Source organism: Oncorhynchus nerka, linkage group LG2, assembly GCF_034236695.1.
Source record: "Oncorhynchus nerka isolate Pitt River linkage group LG2, Oner_Uvic_2.0, whole genome shotgun sequence".
Classification (NCBI taxonomy): Eukaryota; Metazoa; Chordata; class Actinopteri; order Salmoniformes; family Salmonidae; genus Oncorhynchus; species Oncorhynchus nerka.
The window spans coordinates 8,963,384-8,982,852 of NC_088397.1; the positions used below are offsets into that span (position 1 = coordinate 8,963,384).

A 19,469-nucleotide genomic window follows, 5' to 3' on the forward strand; every position below is an offset into this window, starting at 1 on the left:
TTAAAGTTGTGATATCATTAACCTGTTGGCTTGGGGGTAGGGTTAAAGTTATCATTAACCTGTTGGCTTGGGGGTTAAAGTTGTGATATCATTAACCTGTTGGCTTGGGGGTTAAAGTTAAAGTTGTGATATCATTAACCTGTTGGCTTGGGGTATGGTTAAAGTTGTGATATCATTAACCTGTTGGCTTGGGGGTAGGTTAAAGTTGTGATATCATTAACCTGTTGGCTTGGGGGTAGGGTTAAAGTTGTGATATCATTAACCTGTTGGCTTGGGGGTTAAAGTTGTGATATCATTAACCTGTTGGCTTGGGGGTTAAAGTTGTGATATCATTAACCTGTTGGCTTGGGGGTAGGGTTAAAGTTGTGATATCATTCTGGCTGTTGGCTTGGGGGTAGGGTTAAAGTTGTGATATCATTAACCTGTTGGCTTGGGGTAGGGTTAAAGTTGTGATATCATTAACTGGCTGTTGGCTTGGGTTGTGATATCATTAACATGTTGGCTTGGGGGTTAAAGTTGTGATATCATTAACTGTTGGCTTGGGGGTTAAAGTTGTGATATCATTAACCTGTTGGCTTGGGGGTAGGGTTAAAGTTGTGATATCATTAACCTGTTGGCTTGGGGGTAGGGTTAAAGTTGTGATATCATTGACCTGTTGGCTTGGGGGTAGGGTTAACGTTGTGATATCATTAACCTGTTGGCTTGGGGGGTTAAAGTTGTGATATCATTAACCTGTTGGCTTGGGGGTTAAAGTTGTGATATCATTAACCTGTTGGCTTGGGGGTTAAAGTTGTGATATCACCTAAAGTTGTGATATTATTAACCTGTTGGCTTGGGGGTTAGAGTTAAAGTTGTGATATCATTAACCTGTTGGCTTGGGGGTAGGGTTAAAGTTGTGATATCATTAACCTGTTGGCTTGGGGGTTAAAGGGTTAAAGTTGTGATATCATTAACCTGTTGGCTTGGGGGTTGGGTTAAACCTGTTGTTATCTTATTGTGATATTATTAACCTGTTGGCTTGGGGGTTAAAGTTGTGATATCATTAACCTGTTGGCTTGGGGGTTGGGTTAAAGTTGTGATATTATTAACCTGTTGGCTTGGGGGTTGGGTTAAAGTTGTGATATCATTAACCTGTTGGCTTGGGGGTAGGGTTAAAGTTGTGATATCATTAACTGGCTGTTGGCTTGGGGGTAGGGTTAAAGTTGTGATATTATTAACCTGTTGGCTTGGGGGTAGGGTTAAAGTTGTGATATCATTAACCTGTTGGCTTGGGGGTAGGGTTAAAGTTGTGATATCATTAACCTGTTGGCTTGGGGGTTAAAGTTGTGATATCATTAACCTGTTGGCTTGGGGGTTGGGTTAAAGTTGTGATATCATTAACCTGTTGGCTTGGGGGTTAAAGTTCATTCTGGTGTTGGCTTGATATATCATTAACCTGTTGGCTTGGGGGTTAAAGGTTGTGATATCATTAACCTGTTGGCTTGGGGGTTGGGTTAAAGTTGTGATATCATTAACCTGTTGGCTTGGGGGTTAAAGTTGTGATATCATTAACCTGTTGGCTTGGGGGTTAGTTCATTAACATGTTGGTTGGGGTTAAAGTTGTGATATCATTAACCTGTTGGCTTGGGGGTTAGGGTTAAAGTTGTGATATCATTAACCTGTTGGCTTGGGGGTTAAAGTTGTGATATCATTAACCTGTTGGCTTGGGGGTTAAAGTTGTGATATCATTAACCTGTTGGCTTGGGGTAGGGTTAAAGTTGTGATATCATTAACCTGTTGGCTTGGGGGTTAAAGTTAAATTAACCTGTTGTGATATCATTAACCTGTTGGCTTGGGGGTTAAAGTTGTGATATCATTAACCTGTTGGCTTGGGGGTAGGGTTAAAGTTGTGATATCATTCTGGCTGTTGGCTTGGGGGTAGGGTTAAAGTTGTGATATCATTAACCTGTTGGCTTGGGGGTTAAAGTTGTGATATCATTAACCTGTTGGCTTGGGGGTTAAAACCTGTTGTGATATCATTAACTGGCTGTTGGCTTGGGGGTAGGGTTAAAGTTGTGATATCATTAACCTGTTGGCATTAAAGTTGTGATATCATTAACTGGCTGGGGGTTAAAGCTGGCTGTTGGCTTGGGGTAGGGTTAAAGTTGTGATATCATTAACCTGTTGGCTTGGGGGTTAAAGGTTAAAGTTGTGATATCATTAACCTGTTGGCTTGGGGGTTAAAGTTGTGATATCATTAACCTGTTGGCTTGGGGGTTAAAGTTGTGATATCATTAACCTGTTGGCTTGGGGGTAGGGTTAAAGTTGTGATATCATTAACCTGTTGGCTTGGGGGTAGGGTTAAAGTTGTGATATCATTAACCTGTTGGCTTGGGGGGTTGGGTTAAAGTTGTGATATCATTAACCTGTTGGCTTGGGGGTTAGGGTTAAAGTTGTGATATCATTAACCTGTTGGCTTGGGGGTAAAGGTTAAAGTTGTGATATCATTAACCTGTTGGCTTGGGGGTAGGGTTAAAGTTGTGATATCATTAACCTGTTGGCTTGGGGGTAGGGTTAAAGTTGTGATATCATTAACCTGTTGGCTTGGGGGTAGGGTTAAAGTTGTGATATCATTCTGGCTGTTGGCTTGGGGGTAGGGTTAAAGTTGTGATATCATTAACCTGTTGGCTTAAAGGGGTAGGGTTAAAGTTGTGATATCATTCTGGCTGTTGGCTTGGGGGTAGGGTTAAAGTTGTGATATCATTCTGGCTGTTGGCTTGGGGGTAGGGTTAAAGTTGTGATATCATTCTGGCTGTTGGCTTGGGGGTTGGGGGTAGGGTTAAAGTTGTGATATCATTCTGGCTGTTGGCTTGGGGGTAGGGTTAAAGTTGTGATATCATTAACTGTTGGCTTGGGGGTTAAAGTTGTGATATCATTAACCTGTTGGCTTGGGGGTAGGGTTAAAGTTGTGATATCATTGACCTGTTGGCTTGGGGGTAGGGTTAACGTTGTGATATCATTAACCTGTTGGCTTGGGGGGTTAAAGTTGTGATATCATTAACCTGTTGGCTTGGGGTTAAAGTTGTGATATCATTAACCTGTTGGCTTGGGGGTTAAAGTTGTGATATCATTAACCTGTTGGCTTGGGGGTTAGGGTTAAAGTTGTGATATCATTAACCTGTTGGCTTGGGGGTTAGGGTTAAAGTTGTGATATCATTAACCTGTTGGCTTGGGGGTTGGGTTAAAGTTGTGATATTATTAACCTGTTGGCTTGGGGGGTTAAAGTTGTGATATCATTAACCTGTTGGCTTGGGGTTGGGTTAAAGTTGTGATATTATTAACCTGTTGGCTTGGGGGTTAAAGTTGTGATATCATTAACCTGTTGGCTTGGGGTAGGGTTAAAGTTGTGATATCATTAACCTGTTGGCTTGGGGGTAGGGTTAATGTTATATTATTAACCTGTTGCCTTGGGGGTAGGGTTAAAGTTGTGATATCATTAACTGGCTGTTGGCTTGGGGGTAGGGTTAAAGTTGTGATATCATTAACCTGTTGGCTTGGGGGTAGGGTTAAAGTTGTGATATCATTAACCTGTTGGCTTGGGGGTAGGGTTAAAGTTGTGATATCATTAACTGGCTGTTGGCTTGGGGGTAGGGTTAAAGTTGTGATATCATTAACCTGTTGGCTTGGGGGTTTGGATATCATTAAAGTTGTGTTGTGATATCATTAACCTGTTGGCTTGGGGGTTAAAGTTGTGATATCATTAACCTGTTGGCTTGGGGGTAGGGTTAAAGTTGTGATATCATTAACCTGTTGGCTTGGGGGTTAGGGTTAAAGTTGTGATATCATTAACCTGTTGGCTTGGGGGTAGGGTTAAAGTTGTGATATCATTAACCTGTTGGCTTGGGGGTTAAAGTTGTGATATCATTAACCTGTTGGCTTGGGGGTTAAAGTTGTGATATCATTAACCTGTTGGCTTGGGGGTAGGGTTAAAGTTGTGATATCATTAACCTGTTGGCTTGGGGGGTTTAAAGTTGTGATATCATTAACCTGTTGGCTTGGGGGTTAAAGTTGTTAAAGTTGTGATATTATTAACCTGTTGGCTTGGGGGTTAAAGTTGTGATATCATTAACCTGTTGGCTTGGGGGTTGGGTTAAAGTTGTGATATTATTAACCTGTTGGCTTGGGGGTTGGGTTAAAGTTGTGATATCATTAACCTGTTGGCTTGGGGGTTGGGTTAAAGTTGTGATATCATTAACCTGTTGGCTTGGGGGTTGGGTTAAAGTTGTGATATTATTAACCTGTTGGCTTGGGGGTTAAAGTTGTGATATCATTAACCTTTGGGGGTAGGGTTAAAGTTGTGATATTATTAACCTGTTGTTGATATCATTAACCTGTTGGCTTGGGGGTTGGGTTAAAGTTGTGATATCATTAACCTGTTGGCTTGGGGGGTTAAAGTTGTGATATCATTAACCTGTTGGCTTGGGGGTAGGGTTAAAGTTGTGATATCATTCTGGCTGTTGGCTTGGGGGTAGGGTTAAAGTTGTGATATCATTCTGGCTGTTGGCTTGGGGGTAGGGTTAAAGTTGTGATATCATTCTGGCTGTTGGCTTGGGGGTAGGGTTAAAGTTGTGATATCATTAACATGTTGGCTTGGGGGTTAAAGTTGTGATATCATTCTGGCTGGGCTTGGGGGTTAAAGTTGTGATATCATTGACCTGTTGGCTTGGGGGTAGGGTTAACGTTGTGATATTATTAACCTGTTGGCTTGGGGGGTTGGGTTAAAGTTGTGATATCATTAACCTGTTGGCTTGGGGGTAGGGTTAAAGTTGTGATATCATTCTGGCTGTTGGCTTGGGGGTAGGGTTAATGTTATAACTAACCTGTTGCCTTGGGGGTAGGGTTAAAGTTGTGATATCATTCTGGCTGTTGGCTTGGGGGTAGGGTTAAAGTTGTGATATCATTCTGGCTGTTGGCTTGGGGATAGGGTTAAAGTTGTGATATCATTCTGGCTGTTGGCTTGGGGGGTAGTTAAAGGTTAAAGTTGTGATATCATTCTGGCTGTTGGCTTGGGGGTAGGGTTAAAGTTGTGATATCATTAACATGTTGGCTTGGGGGGTTAAAGTTGTGATATCATTCTGGCTGTTGGCTTGGGGGGTTAAAGTTGTGATATCATTGACCTGTTGGCTTGGGGGTAGGGTTAACGTTGTGATATCATTAACCTGTTGGCTTGGGGGGTTAAAGTTGTGATATCATTAACCTGTTGGCTTGGGGGTTAAAGTTGTGATATCATTAACCTGTTGGCTTGGGGGGTTAAAGTTGTGATATTATTAACCTGTTGGCTTGGGGGTTAGGGTTAAAGTTGTGATATCATTAACCTGTTGGCTTGGGGGTTAGGGTTAAAGTTGTGATATTATTAACCTGTTGGCTTGGGGGTTAGGGTTAAAGTTGTGATATTATTAACCTGTTGGCTTGGGGGGTTGGGTTAAAGTTGTGATATCATTAACCTGTTGGCTTGGGGGTAGGGTTAAAGTTGTGATATCATTCTGGCTGTTGGCATTCTGGCTGTTGGCTTGGGGGTAGGGTTAATGTTATAACTAACCTGTTGCCTTGGGGGTAAGGTTAAAGTTGTGATATCATTCTGGCTGTTGGCTTGGGGGTAGGGTTAAAGTTGTGATATTATTAACCTGTTGGCTGGGGGGTAGGGTTAAAGTTGTGATATCATTAACCTGTTGGCTTGGGGGTTGGGTTAAAGTTGTGATATCATTAACCTGTTGGCTTGGGGGTATGGTTAAAGTTGTGATATCATTCTGGCTGTTGGCTTGGGGGTATGGTTAAAGTTGTGATATCATTAACCTGTTGGCTTGGGGGTAGGGTTAAAGTTGTGATATCATTAACCTGTTGGCTTGGGGGTTAGTTAAAGTTGTGATATCATTAACCTGTTGGCTTGGGGGTTAAAGTTGTGATATCATTCTGGCTGTTGTGATATTGTGATTAACCTGTTGGCTTGGGGTTGGGTTAAAGTTGTGATATCATTAACCTGTTGGCTTGGGGGTAGGGTTAAAGTTGTGATATCATTAACCTGTTGGCTTGGGGGTTAAAGTTGTGATATCACAACCTGTTGGCTTGGGGGGGTTAAAGTTGTGATATCATTAACCTGTTGGCTTGGGGGTTACCATTCTGGCTGTTGGCTTGGGGGTTTAAAGTTGTGATATCATTAACCTGTTGGCTTGGGGGTTAAAGTTGTGATATTATTAACCTGTTGGCTTGGGGGTTAGGGTTAAAGTTGTGATATCATTAACCTGTTGGCTTGGGGGTAGGGTTAAAGTTGTGATATCATTAACCTGTTGGCTTGGGGTTGGCTTGGGGGTTAAAGTTGTGATATCATTAACCTGTTGGCTTGGGGGTAGGGTTAAAGTTGTGATATCATTAACCTGTTGGCTTGGGGGTTAAAGTTGTGATATCATTAACCTGTTGGCTTGGGGGTTAAAGTTGTGATATATTAACCTGTTGGCTGATATTATTAACCTGTTGGCTTGGGGTTGGTTAAAGTTGTGATATCATTAACCTGTTGGCTTGGGGGTATGTTAAAGGTTAAAGTTGTGATATTATTAACCTGTTGGCTTGGGGGTTAAAGTTGTGATATCATTAACCTGTTGGCTTGGGGGTTAAAGTTGTGATATTATTAACCTGTTGGCTTGGGGGTTGGGTTAAAGTTGTGATATCATTAACCTGTTGGCTTGGGGGTAGGGTTAAAGTTGTGATATCATTAACCTGTTGGCTTGGGGGTTAGGGTTAAAGTTGTGATATTATTAACCTGTTGGCTTGGGGGTTAAAGTTGTGATATTATTAACCTGTTGGCTTGGGGATATCATTAACCTGTTGTTGGGGGTTAAAGTTGTGATTAGGCTTGGGGGTTGGGTAATCATTAACTGTTGTGATATTATTAACCTGTTGGCTTGGGGGTTGGGTTAAAGTTGTGATATCATTAACCTGTTGGCTTGGGGGTTGGGTTAAAGTTGTGATATTATTAACCTGTTGGCTTGGGGGTAGGGTTAAAGTTGTGATATCATTCTGGCTGTTGGCTTGGGGGGTTAAAGTTGTGATATCATTAACCTGTTGGCTTGGGGGTAGGGTTAAAGTTGTGATATCATTAACCTGTTGGCTTGGGGGTAGGGTTAAAGTTGTGATATCATTAACCTGTTGGCTTGGGGGTTAAAGTTGTGATATCATTAACCTGTTGGCTTGGGGGTTAAAGTTGTGATATCATTAACCTGTTGGCTTGGGGGTAGGGTTAAAGTTGTGATATTATTAACCTGTTGGCTTGGGGGTTGGGTTAAAGTTGTGATATCATTAACCTGTTGGCTTGGGGGTAGGGTTAAAGTTGTGATATCATTCTGGCTGTTGGCTTGGGGGTAGGGTTAATGTTATAACTAACCTGTTGCCTTGGGGGTAGGGGTTAAAGTTGTGATATCATTCTGGCTGTTGGCTTGGGGGTAGGGTTAAAGTTGTGATATCATTCTGGCTGTTGGCTTGGGGGTAGGGTTAAAGTTGTGATATCATTCTGGCTGTTGGCTTGGGGGGTTAAAGGGTTATCATTCTGGCTGTTGGCTTGGGGGTAGTTGTGATATCATTAACATGTTGGCTTGGGGGTTAAAGTTGTGATATCATTCTGGCTGTTGGCTTGGGGGTTAAAGTTGTGATATCATTAACCTGTTGGCTTGGGGGGTAGGGTTGGTGATATCATTAACCTGTTAATTATTAACCTGTTGGCTTGTTGATATTATTAACCTGTTGGCTTGGGGGTTAGGGTTAAAGTTAAAGTTGTGATATCATTAACCTGTTGGCTTGGGGGGGTAGGGTTAAAGTTGTGATATCATTAACCTGTTGGCTTGGGGGTAGGGTTAATGTTGTGATATCATTAACCTGTTGGCTTGGGGGTAGGGTTAAAGTTGTGATATCATTCTGGCTGTTGGCTTGGGGTAGGGTTAAAGTTGTGATATCATTAACTGTTGGCTTGGGGGTAGGGTTAAAGTTGTGATATTATTAACCTGTTGGCTTGGGGGTAGGGTTAAAGTTGTGATATCATTCTGGCTGTTGGCTTGGGGGTAGGGTTAAAGTTGTGATATCATTAACCTGTTGGCTTGGGGGTTAAAGTTGGTTGTTAAAGATATCATTCTGGCTGTTGGCTTGGGGGTTAAAGTTGTGATATCATTAACCTGTTGGCTTGGGGGTAGGGTTAACGTTGTGATATCATTAACCTGTTGGCTTGGGGGTTAAAGTTGTGATATCATTAACCTGTTGGCTTGGGGGTTAAAGTTGTGATATCATTAACCTGTTGGCTTGGGGGGTTAAAGTTGTGATATTATTAACCTGTTGGCTTGGGGGTTAGGGTTAAAGTTGTGATATCATTAACCTGTTGGCTTGGGGTTAGGGTTAAAGTTGTGATATTATTAACCTGTTGGCTTGGGGGTTAGGGTTAAAGTTGTGATATTATTAACCTGTTGGCTTGGGGGTTGGGTTAAAGTTGTGATATCATTAACCTGTTGGCTTGGGGGTAGGGTTAAAGTTGTGATATCATTCTGGCTGTTGGCTTGGGGGTTAATGTTAGGGTTAAAGTGTGATATCATTCTAACCTGTTGGCTTGGGGGTAAGGTTAAAGTTTAAAGTGATATCATTCTGGCTGTTGGCTTGGGGGTAGGGTTAAAGTTGTGATATTATTAACCTGTTGGCTGGGGGGTAGGGTTAAAGTTGTGATATCATTAACCTGTTGGCTTGGGGGTTGGGTTAAAGTTGTGATATCATTAACCTGTTGGCTTGGGGGTATGGTTAAAGTTGTGATATCATTCTGGCTGTTGGCTTGGGGGTATGGTTAAAGTTGTGATATCATTAACCTGTTGGCTTGGGGGTAGGGTTAAAGTTGTGATATCATTAACCTGTTGGCTTGGGGGGTTAAAGTTGTGATATTATTAACCTGTTGTGATATCATTCTGGGGGTTAAAGTTGTGATATCATTAACCTGTTGGCTTGGGGGTAGGGTTAAAGTTGTGATATCATTAACCTGTTGGCTTGGGGGTTAGGGTTGTGATATCATTAACCTGTTGTGATATCATTAACCTGTTGGCTTGGGGTTAAAGTTAAAGTTGTGATATCATTAACCTGTTGGCTTGGGGGTAGGGTTAAAGTTGTGATATCATTAACCTGTTGGCTTGGGGGTAGGGTTAAAGTTGTGATATCATTAACCTGTTGGCTTGGGGGTAGGGTTAAAGTTGTGATATCATTAACCTGTTGGCTTGGGGGTAGGGTTAAAGTTGTGATATCATTAACCTGTTGGCTTGGGGGTAGGGTTATTAAGTTGTGATATCATTAACCTGTTGGCTTGGGGGTTGTGATATCATTAACCTGTTGGCTTGGGGGTTAAAGTTGTGATATCATTAACCTGTTGGCTTGGGGGTTGGGTTAAAGTTGGATATTATTAACCTGTTGGTTTAAAGTTGTGATATCATTAACCTGTTGGCTTGGGGGTTGGGTTAAAGTTGTGATATCATTAACCTGTTGGCTTGGGGGTTAAAGTTGTGATATCATTAACCTGTTGGCTTGGGGGTTAAAGTTAATGTTAAAGTTGTGATATCATTAACCTGTTGGCTTGGGGGTTAGGGTTAAAGTTGTGATATCATTAACCTGTTGGCTTGGGGGTTAGGGTTAAAGTTGTGATATCATTAACCTGTTGGCTTGGGGGTAGGGTTAAAGTTGTGATATCATTAACCTGTTGGCTTGGGGGTTTAAAGTTGTGATATCATTAACCTGTTGGCTTGGGGGTTTAAAGTTGTGATATCATTAACCTGTTGGCTTGGGGGTAGGGTTAAAGTTGTGATATCATTAACCTGTTGGCTTGGGGGTTGGGTTAAAGTTGTGATATCATTAACCTGTTGGCTTGGGGGTTAAAGTTGTGATTAAAGTTGTGATATCATTAACCTGTTGGCTTGGGGGTTTAAAGTTGTGATATCATTAACCTGTTGGCTTGGGGGTTAAAGTTGTGATATCATTAACCTGTTGGCTTGGGGGTTGGATATAAAGTTGTGATATCATTAACCTGTTGGCTTGGGGGTAGGGTTAAAGTTGTGATATCATTCTGGCTGTTGGCTTGGGGGTAGGGTTAAAGTTGTGATATCATTAACCTGTTGGCTTGGGGGGTTAAAGTTGTGATATCATTAACCTGTTGGCTTGGGGGGGTTAAAGTTGTGATATCATTAACCTGTTGGCTTGGGGGTTAAAGGGATTCATTAAGTTGTGATATCATTAACCTGTTGGCTTGGGGGTTAAAGTTGTGATATCATTAACCTGTTGGCTTGGGGGTAGGGTTAAAGTTGTGATATCATTAACCTGTTGGCTTGGGGGTTAGGGTTAAAGTTGTGATATCATTAACCTGTTGGCTTGGGGTTAGGGTTAAAGTTGTGATATTATTAACCTGTTGGCTTGGGGGTTAGGGTTAATCATTAACCTGTTAAAGTTGTGATATTATTAACCTGTTGGCTTGGGGGTGATATCATTAACCTGGGTTAAAGTTGTGATATCATTAACCTGTTGGCTTGGGGGTAGGGTTAAAGTTGTGATATCATTCTGGCTGTTGGCTTGGGGGTAGGGTTAATGTTGTGATATCATTAACCTGTTGGCTTGGGGGTAAGGTTAAAGTTGTGATATCATTCTGGCTGTTGGCTTGGGGGTAGGGTTAAAGTTGTGATATCATTAACCTGTTGGCTTGGGGGTAGGGTTAAAGTTGTGATATCATTAACCTGTTGGCTTGGGGGTGGGTTAAAGTTGTGATATCATTAACCTGTTGGCTTGGGGGTATGGTTAAAGTTGTGATATCATTCTGGCTGTTGGCTTGGGGGTATAAAGTTGTGATATCATTAACCTGTTGGCTTGGGGGTAGGGTTAAAGTTGTGATATCATTAACCTGTTGGCTTGGGGGTTAAAGTTGTGATATCATTAACCTGTTGGCTTGGGGGTTAAAGTTGTGATATTATCATTAACCTGTTGGCTTGGGGGTTGTGATATCATTAACCTGTTGGCTTGGGGGTTGGGTTAAACCTGTTGTGATATCATTAACCTGTTGGCTTGGGGGTTAGGGTTAAAGTTGTGATATCATTAACCTGTTGGCTTGGGGGTAGGGTTAAAGTTGTGATATTATTAACCTGGGCTAAAGTTGTGATATCATTAACCTGTTGGCTTGGGGGTAGGGTTAAAGTTGTGATATTATTAACCTGTTGGCTTGGGGGTTAAAGTTGTGATATCATTAACCTGTTGGCTTGGGGGTATGGTTAAAGTTGTGATATCATTCTGGCTGTTGGCTTGGGGGTATGGTTAAAGTTGTGATATCATTAACCTGTTGGCTTGGGGGGTTAAAGTTGTGATATTATTAACCTGTTGGCTTGGGGGGTTAAAGTTGTGATATCATTAACCTGTTGGCTTGGGGGTTGGGTTGTGATATCATTAACCTGTTGGCTTGGGGGTAGGGTTAAAGTTGTGATATTATTAACCTGTTGGCTTGGGGGTTAGGGTTAAAGTTGTGATATCATTAACCTGTTGGCTTGGGGGTTAAAGTTGTGATATCATTAACCTGTTGACTTGGGGGTTAAAGTTGTGATATCATTAACCTGTTGGCTTGGGGGTAGGGTTAAAGTTGTGATATCATTCTGGCTGTTGGCTTGGGGGTAGGGTTAAAGTTATCATTAACCTGTTGGCTTGGGGGGTTAAAGTTGTGATATCATTAACCTGTTGGCTTGGGGGGTTAAAGTTGTGATATCATTAACCTGTTGGCTTGGGGGTTAAAGTTGTGATATCATTAACCTGTTGACTTGGGGGTTAAAGTTGTGATATCATTAACCTGTTGGCTTGGGGGTAGGGTTAAAGTTGTGATATCATTCTGGCTGTTGGCTTGGGGGTAGGGTTAAAGTTATCATTAACCTGTTGGCTTGGGGGTTAAAGTTGTGATATCATTAACCTGTTGGCTTGGGGGTTAAAGTTGTGATATCATTAACCTGTTGGCTTGGGGGTATGGTTAAAGTTGTGATATCATTCTGGCTGTTGGCTTGGGGGTATGGTTAAAGTTGTGATATCATTAACCTGTTGGCTTGGGGGTTGGGTTAAAGTTGTGATATCATTAACCTGTTGGCTTGGGGGGTTAAAGTTGTGATATCATTCTGGCTGTTGGCTTGGGGGTAGGGTTAAGGTTGTGATATCATTAACCTGTTGGCTTGGGGGTAGGGTTAAAGTTGTGATATCATTCTGGCTGTTGGCTTGGGGGGTTAACGTTGTGATATCATTAACCTGTTGGCTTGGGGGTAGGGTTAAAGTTGTGATATCATTCTGGCTGTTGGCTTGGGGGTAGGGTTAAAGTTGTGATATCATTAACATGTTGGCTTGGGGGGTTAAAGTTGTGATATCATTAACCTGTTGGCTTGGGGGTAGGGTTAAAGTTGTGATATCATTCTGGCTGTTGGCTTGGGGGTAGGGTTAAAGTTGTGATATCATTCTGGCTGTTGGCTTGGGGGTAGGGTTAAAGTTGTGATATCATTCTGGCTGTTGGCTTGGGGGGTTAACGTTGTGATATTATTAACCTGTTGGCTTGGGGGGTTAAAGTTGTGATATCATTAACCTGTTGGCTTGGGGGGTTAAAGTTGTGATATTATTAACCTGTTGGCTTGGGGGGTTAAAGTTGTGATATCATTAACCTGTTGGCTTGGGGGTTGGGTTGTGATATCATTAACCTGTTGGCTTGGGGGTAGGGTTAAAGTTGTGATATTATTAACCTGTTGGCTTGGGGGTTAGGGTTAAAGTTGTGATATCATTAACCTGTTGGCTTGGGGGTTAAAGTTGTGATATCATTAACCTGTTGACTTGGGGGTTAAAGTTGTGATATCATTAACCTGTTGGCTTGGGGGTAGGGTTAAAGTTGTGATATTATTAACCTGTTGGCTTGGGGGTTAGGGTTAAAGTTGTGATATCATTAACATGTTGGCTTGGGGGTTAAAGTTGTGATATCATTAACCTGTTGACTTGGGGGTTAAAGTTGTGATATCATTAACCTGTTGGCTTGGGGGTAGGGTTAAAGTTGTGATATCATTCTGGCTGTTGGCTTGGGGGTAGGGTTAAAGTTATCATTAACCTGTTGGCTTGGGGGGGTTAAAGTTGTGATATCATTAACCTGTTGGCTTGGGGGGTTAAAGTTGTGATATCATTAACCTGTTGGCTTGGGGGTAGGGTTAAAGTTGTGATATCATTCTGGCTGTTGGCTTGGGGGTAGGGTTAAAGTTGTGATATCATTAACATGTTGGCTTGGGGGGTTAAAGTTGTGATATCATTAACCTGTTGGCTTGGGGGTAGGGTTAAAGTTGTGATATCATTCTGGCTGTTGGCTTGGGGGTAGGGTTAAAGTTGTGATATCATTCTGGCTGTTGGCTTGGGGGGTTAACGTTGTGATATCATTAACCTGTTGGCTTGGGGGTAGGGTTAAAGTTGTGATATCATTAACCTGTTGGCTTGGGGGTACATTGACCTGTTGGCTTGGGGGTAGGGTTAACGTTGTGATATCATTAACCTGTTGGCTTGGGGGGTTAAAGTTGTGATATCATTGACCTGTTGGCTTGGGGGTAGGGTTAACGTTGTGATATCATTAACCTGTTGGCTTGGGGATTAAAGTTGTGATATCATTAACCTGTTGGCTTAGGGGGTTAAAGTTGTGATATCATTAACCTGTTGGCTTGGGGGGTAGGGTTAAAGTTGTGATATCATTAACCTGTTGGCTTGGGGGTAGGGTTAAAGTTGTGATATCATTAACCTGTTGGCTTGGGGGTAGGGTTAAAGTTGTGATATCATTAACCTGTTGGCTTGGGGGTAGGGTTAAAGTTGCGATATCATTAACCTGTTGGCTTGGGGGGTAGGGTTAAAGTTGTGATATCATTAACCTGTTGGCTTGGGGGGTTGGGTTAAAGTTGTGATATCATTAACCTGTTGGCTTGGGGGGTTAAAGTTGTGATATCATTAACCTGTTGGCTTGGGGGTAGGGTTAAAGTTGTGATATCATTCTGGCTGTTGGCTTGGGGGTTAAAGTTGTGATATCATTCTGGCTGTTGGCTTGGGGGTAGGGTTAATGTTATAACTAACCTGTTGCCTTGGGGGTAAGGTTAAAGTTGTGATATCATTCTGGCTGTTGGCTTGGGGGTTGGGTTAAAGTTGTGATATCATTAACCTGTTGGCTTGGGGGTAGAGTTAAAGTTGTGATATCATTAAGCTGTTGGCTTGGGGGTAGGGCTAAAGTTGTGATATCATTCTGGCTGTTGGCTTGGGGGTTGGGTTAAAGTTGTGATATCATTAACCTGTTGGCTTGGGGGGTTGGGTTAAAGTTGTGATATCATTAACCTGTTGGCTTGGGGGTTGGGTTAAAGTTGTGATATCATTAACCTGTTGGCTTGGGGTTGGGTTAAAGTTGTGATATCATTAACCTGTTGGCTTGGGGGTATGGTTAAAGTTGTGATATCATTCTGGCTGTACTGTTGATGGTGAAAATGGAAACAGTAATGGAATAGTTTCAATTCAACATATCCAGCATGTGCTGGGCTCTCTCTCTGTATCTCTCTCTCTCTGTCTCCCTCTGTATCTATCTCTCTCTGTATCTCTCTCTCTCTGTGTCTATATCTCTCTGTATCTCTCTGTATCTATCTCTCTCTGTATCTCTCTGTATCTATCTTTCTCTGTATCTCTCTCTCTGTATCTATATCTCTCTCTCTCTCTGTATCTCTCTCTCTGTATCTATCTCTCTCTGTATCTATCTCTCTCTGTATCTCTCTCTCGTCTCTGTATCTCTCTCTCTCTGTATCTCTCTCTCTGTATCTATCTCTCTGTATCTCTCTCTCTGTATCTCTCTCTCTCTGTATCTCTCTGTATCTCTCTCTCTCTGTATCTCTCTCTCTCTGTATCTATCTGTCTCTCTGTATCTCTCTCTCTCTCTGTATCTCTCTCTCTGTATCCCTATGTCTCTCTGTATCTCTCTGTCTCTCTGTATCTCTCTCACTCTGTATCTCTCTCTGTATATATCTATCTCACTGTATCTCTCTCTATCTATCTCTCTATGTATCTATCTCTCTCTCTGTATCTATCTCTCTCTCTGTATCTCTATCTCTCTCTGTATCTATCTGTCTCTCTATCTCTCTCTGTATCTATCTCTCTCTGTATCTATCTCTCTCTCTGTATCTCTATCTCTCTCTGTATCTCTCTCTCTCTATGTATCTATCTGTCTCTCTCTCTCTCTGTATATATCTCTCTATGTATCTATCTGTCTCTCTCTCTCTCTGTATCTATCTCTCTCTGTATCTCTCTCTCTCTGTATTTATCTGTCTCTCTGTATCTCTCTCTCTCTGTATCTATCTCTCTCTGTCTCTCTCTCTCTCTGTATCTGTCTCTCTCTCTGTATCTCTCTCTCTGTATCTATCTGTCTCTCTCTCTGTATCTATCTGTCTCTCTGTATCTATCTCTCTCTGTATCTATATCTCTCTCTCTGTATCTCTCTCTCTCTGTATCTATCTGTCTCTCTGTATCTATCTGTCTCTCTGTATCTATCTGTCTCTGTATCTCTCTCTCTCTGTATCTCTCTCTCTCTCTGTATCTCTCTCTCTCTGTATCTATCTGTCTCTCTGTATCTCTCTCTCTCTGTATCTATCTGTCTCTCTGTATCTCTCTCTCTATGTATCTATCTGTCTCTGTATCTATCTCTCTCTGTATCTATCTGTCTCTCTGTATCTCTCTCTCTCTGTATCTCTCTCTCTGTATCTCTCTCTGTATCTCTCTCTGTATCTCTCTCTCTGTATCTCTCTCTGTATCTCTATGTCTCTCTGTATCTCTCTGTCTCTCTGTATCTCTCTCACTCTGTATCTCTCTCTGTATCTCTCTGTCTCTCTGTATCTCTCTCTGTATCTCTCTGTCTCACTGTATCTCTCTCTATCTATCTCTCTATGTATCTATCTCTCTCTCTGTATCTATCTCTCTCTCTGTATCTCTATCTCTCTCTGTATCTATCTGTCTCTCTCTCTCTCTCTGTATCTATCTCTCTATGTATCTATCTGTCTCTCTCTCTCTCTGTATCTATCTCTCTCTGTATCTATATCTCTCTCTCTGTATCTATCTGTCTCTCTGTATCTATCTGTCTCTCTGTATCTCTCTCTCTCTGTATCTATCTGTCTCTCTGTATCTCTCTCTCTGTATCTCTCTCTGTATCTCTCTGTATCTCTCTCTCTGTATCTATCTGTCTCTCTGTATCTCTCTCTCTCTGTATCTCTCTCTCTCTCTGTATCTATCTGTCTCTGTATCTATATCTCTCTCTGTATCTCTCTCTCTCTGTATCTATCTGTCTCTCTGTATCTCTCTCTCTGTATCTATCTGTCTCTGTATCTATATCTCTCTCTGTATATCTCTCTCTCTGTATCTATCTGTCTCTCTGTATCTCTCTCTCTCTGTATCTCTCTCTCTCTCTGTATCTCTCTCTGTATCTCTCTCTCTCTGTATCTCTCTCTCTGTATCTATCTGTCTCTCTGTATCTCTCTCTCTCTGTCTCTCTGTATCTCTCTCTCTCTGTATCTCTCTCTCTCTGTATCTCTCTCTCTGTATCTATCTGTCTCTCTGTATCTCTCTCTCTCTGTATCTATCTGTCTCTCTGTATCTCTCTCTCTCTGTATCTCTCTCTCTGTATCTATCTGTCTCTCTGTATCTCTCTCTCTCTGTATCTCTCTCTCTCTGTATCTCTCTCTCTCTGTATCTATCTGTCTCTCTGTATCTCTCTCTCTCTGTATCTCTCTCTCTCTCTGTATCTATCTGTCTCTCTGTATCTATCTCTCTCTGTATCTCTCTCTCTCTGTATCTATCTGTCTCTCTGTATCTCTCTCTCTCTGTATCTCTCTCTCTCTCTGTATCTCTCTCTCTCTGTATCTCTCTCTCTCTCTGTATCTCTCTCTGTATCTCTCTCTCTGTATCTATCTCTCTGTATCTCTCTCTCTGTATCTATCTCTCTGTATCTATCTCTCTCTGTATCTCTCTCTCTGTATCTCTCTCTCTCTCTGTATCTCTCTCTCTCTCTGTATCTCTCTCTCTGTATCTAGTTAGTCGATAATTTAAAATCTTCATCGTGCTCGGTTTAGTGGACAGTTAAATGAACCTTTAAAAAGCATCCGTAGGAGACTCCAAGTGTTACTCATGACTGCTCTAGACAGAACCCACCTCACAGAGACAACACAGCTTCATACCTAACCCACTGAGCCAATTCACAAAGCAAGCCAATCAACGACAGGATTGAAAGAGGAAGGGGTGGGCTCACATGCTCTCATTGGGTGAGATACTGTCATTCAGATAAGATCCATTACGGTTCTCCATTTCAGCTAACCTGTGGGGGGAGACACATTCATTTCAGTAGTCACATTCCACTCATTTCACTACCATTAGTACAGAATGAGCAGCACTGTCCAGGGCAATTCAATGGTAGACCCTGGGCTGAATACCATCTCTATTGTTCCAGGATAATTCAGTGGTAGACTCTGGACTCTGGGCTGAATACCATCTCTATTGTTCCAGGGCAATTCAGTGGTAGACCCTGGACTCTGGGCTGAATACCATCTCTATTGTTCCAAGATAATTCAGTGGTAGACCCTGGGCTGAATACCATCTCTATTGTTCCAGGACAATTCAGTGGTAGACCCTGGACTCTGGGCTGAATACCATCTCTATTGTTCCAGGACAATTCAGTGGTAGACCCTGGACTCTGGGCTGAATACCATCTCTATTGTTCCAGGGCAATTCAGTGGTAGACCCTGGACTCTGGGCTGAATACCATCTCTATTGTTCCAGGATAATTCAGTGGTAGACTCTGGACTCTGGGCTGAATACCATCTCTATTGTTCCAGGGCAATTCAGTGGTAGACCCTGGACTCTGGGCTGAATACCATCTCTATTGTTCCAAGATAATTCAGGGGTAGACCCTGGGCTGAATACCATCTCTATTGTTCCAGGACAATTCAGTGGTAGACCCTGGACTCTGGGCTGAATACCATCTCTATTGTTCCAGGACAATTCAGTGGTAGACCCTGGGCTGAATACCATCTCTATTGTTCCAGGACAATTCAGTGGTAGACCCTGGACTCTGGGCTGAATACCATCTCTATTGTTCCAGGACAATTCAGTGGTAGACCCTGGACTCTGGGCTGAATACCATCTCTATTGTTCCAGGACAATTCAGTGGTAGACCCTGGACTCTGGGATGAATACCATCTCTATTGTTCCAGGACAATTCAGTGGTAGACCCTGGACTCTGGGATGAATACCATCTCTATTGTTCCAGGACAATTCAGTAGTAGACCCTGGACTCTGGGATGAATACCATCTCTATTGTTCCAGGACAATTCAGTGGTAGACCCTGGACTCTGGGATGAATACCATCTCTATTGTTCCAGGACAATTCAGTGGTAGACCCTGGACTCTGGGCTGAATACCATCTCTATTGTTCCAGGGCAATTCAGTGGTAGACCCTGGACTCTGGGCTGAATACCATCTCTATTGTTCCAGGACAATTCAGTGGTAGACCCTGGACTCTGGGCTGAATACCATCTCTATTGTTCCAGGACAATTCAGTGGTAGACCCTGGGCTCTGGGCTGAATACCATCTCTATTGTTCCAGGACAATTCAGTGGTAGACCCTGGACTCTGGGCTGAATATCATGGTACAAGCCTCAGGTAAACGGTTACAGAGTAAAGATTCACCAGTTTAGTAAACAAGGGGAGAAAAACCTCTACTGAAGGTGGAATCAGCATTACACGATAATGCCTGTTAGTATCTGGTTGTCACTAGGTCTAAAGTTCAACATTCAGTGAGTGAGTCTATACTCTCGGACACAGTAACTCTACAGTCAATCAGTAGCTGAGAGATTAGAGTCTAACTACGTAAATACACGTGTGTCTTTATCTTACCGGCTGGCGTAATGCTCGATGCGTGAATGGGTGTCGTCATGGGAAAGCTGGGGGGAGGACGCAGGCCTACAGACAGGAGAGAGAGAGAGGAGAGGAAGAGAACGAAAGAGAAAGACACAGAGGGAATAAAACCTAAAGATGTCAGCTGTTATGATCCAGACAACACACGCTTCAACAGGTCCACTAGACAGGGTCATGTCAATATGAACCACAGAGCTCTATATAGCCCCTAGCACCCACAGCACAGTGTCATGTCAATATGAACCACAGAGCTCTATATAGCCCCCAGCACCCACAGCACAGTGTCATGTCAATATGAACCACAGAGCTCTATATAGCCCCTAGCACCCACAGCACAGTGTCATGTCAATATGAACCACAGAGCTCTATATAGCCCCTAGCACCCACAGCACAGTGTCATGTCAATATGAACCACAGAGCTCTATATAGCCCCTAGCACCCACAGCACAGTGTCATGTCAATAT

At 42.5% G+C, this 19,469-nt stretch overlaps 1 protein-coding gene across 1 annotated transcript in view; it reads right to left on the reverse strand.

The window, feature by feature from the left end:
* Positions 1 to 19,469, reverse strand: part of LOC115117475 (dystrophin-like) — a 214,835-nt gene that overhangs the window by 15,824 nt on the left and 179,542 nt on the right. Inside the window, 2 exon segments of the mRNA XM_065022730.1 lie at positions 17,342 to 17,407; positions 18,985 to 19,050. Coding sequence (XP_064878802.1) covers positions 17,342 to 17,407; positions 18,985 to 19,050 — 132 coding nt within the window.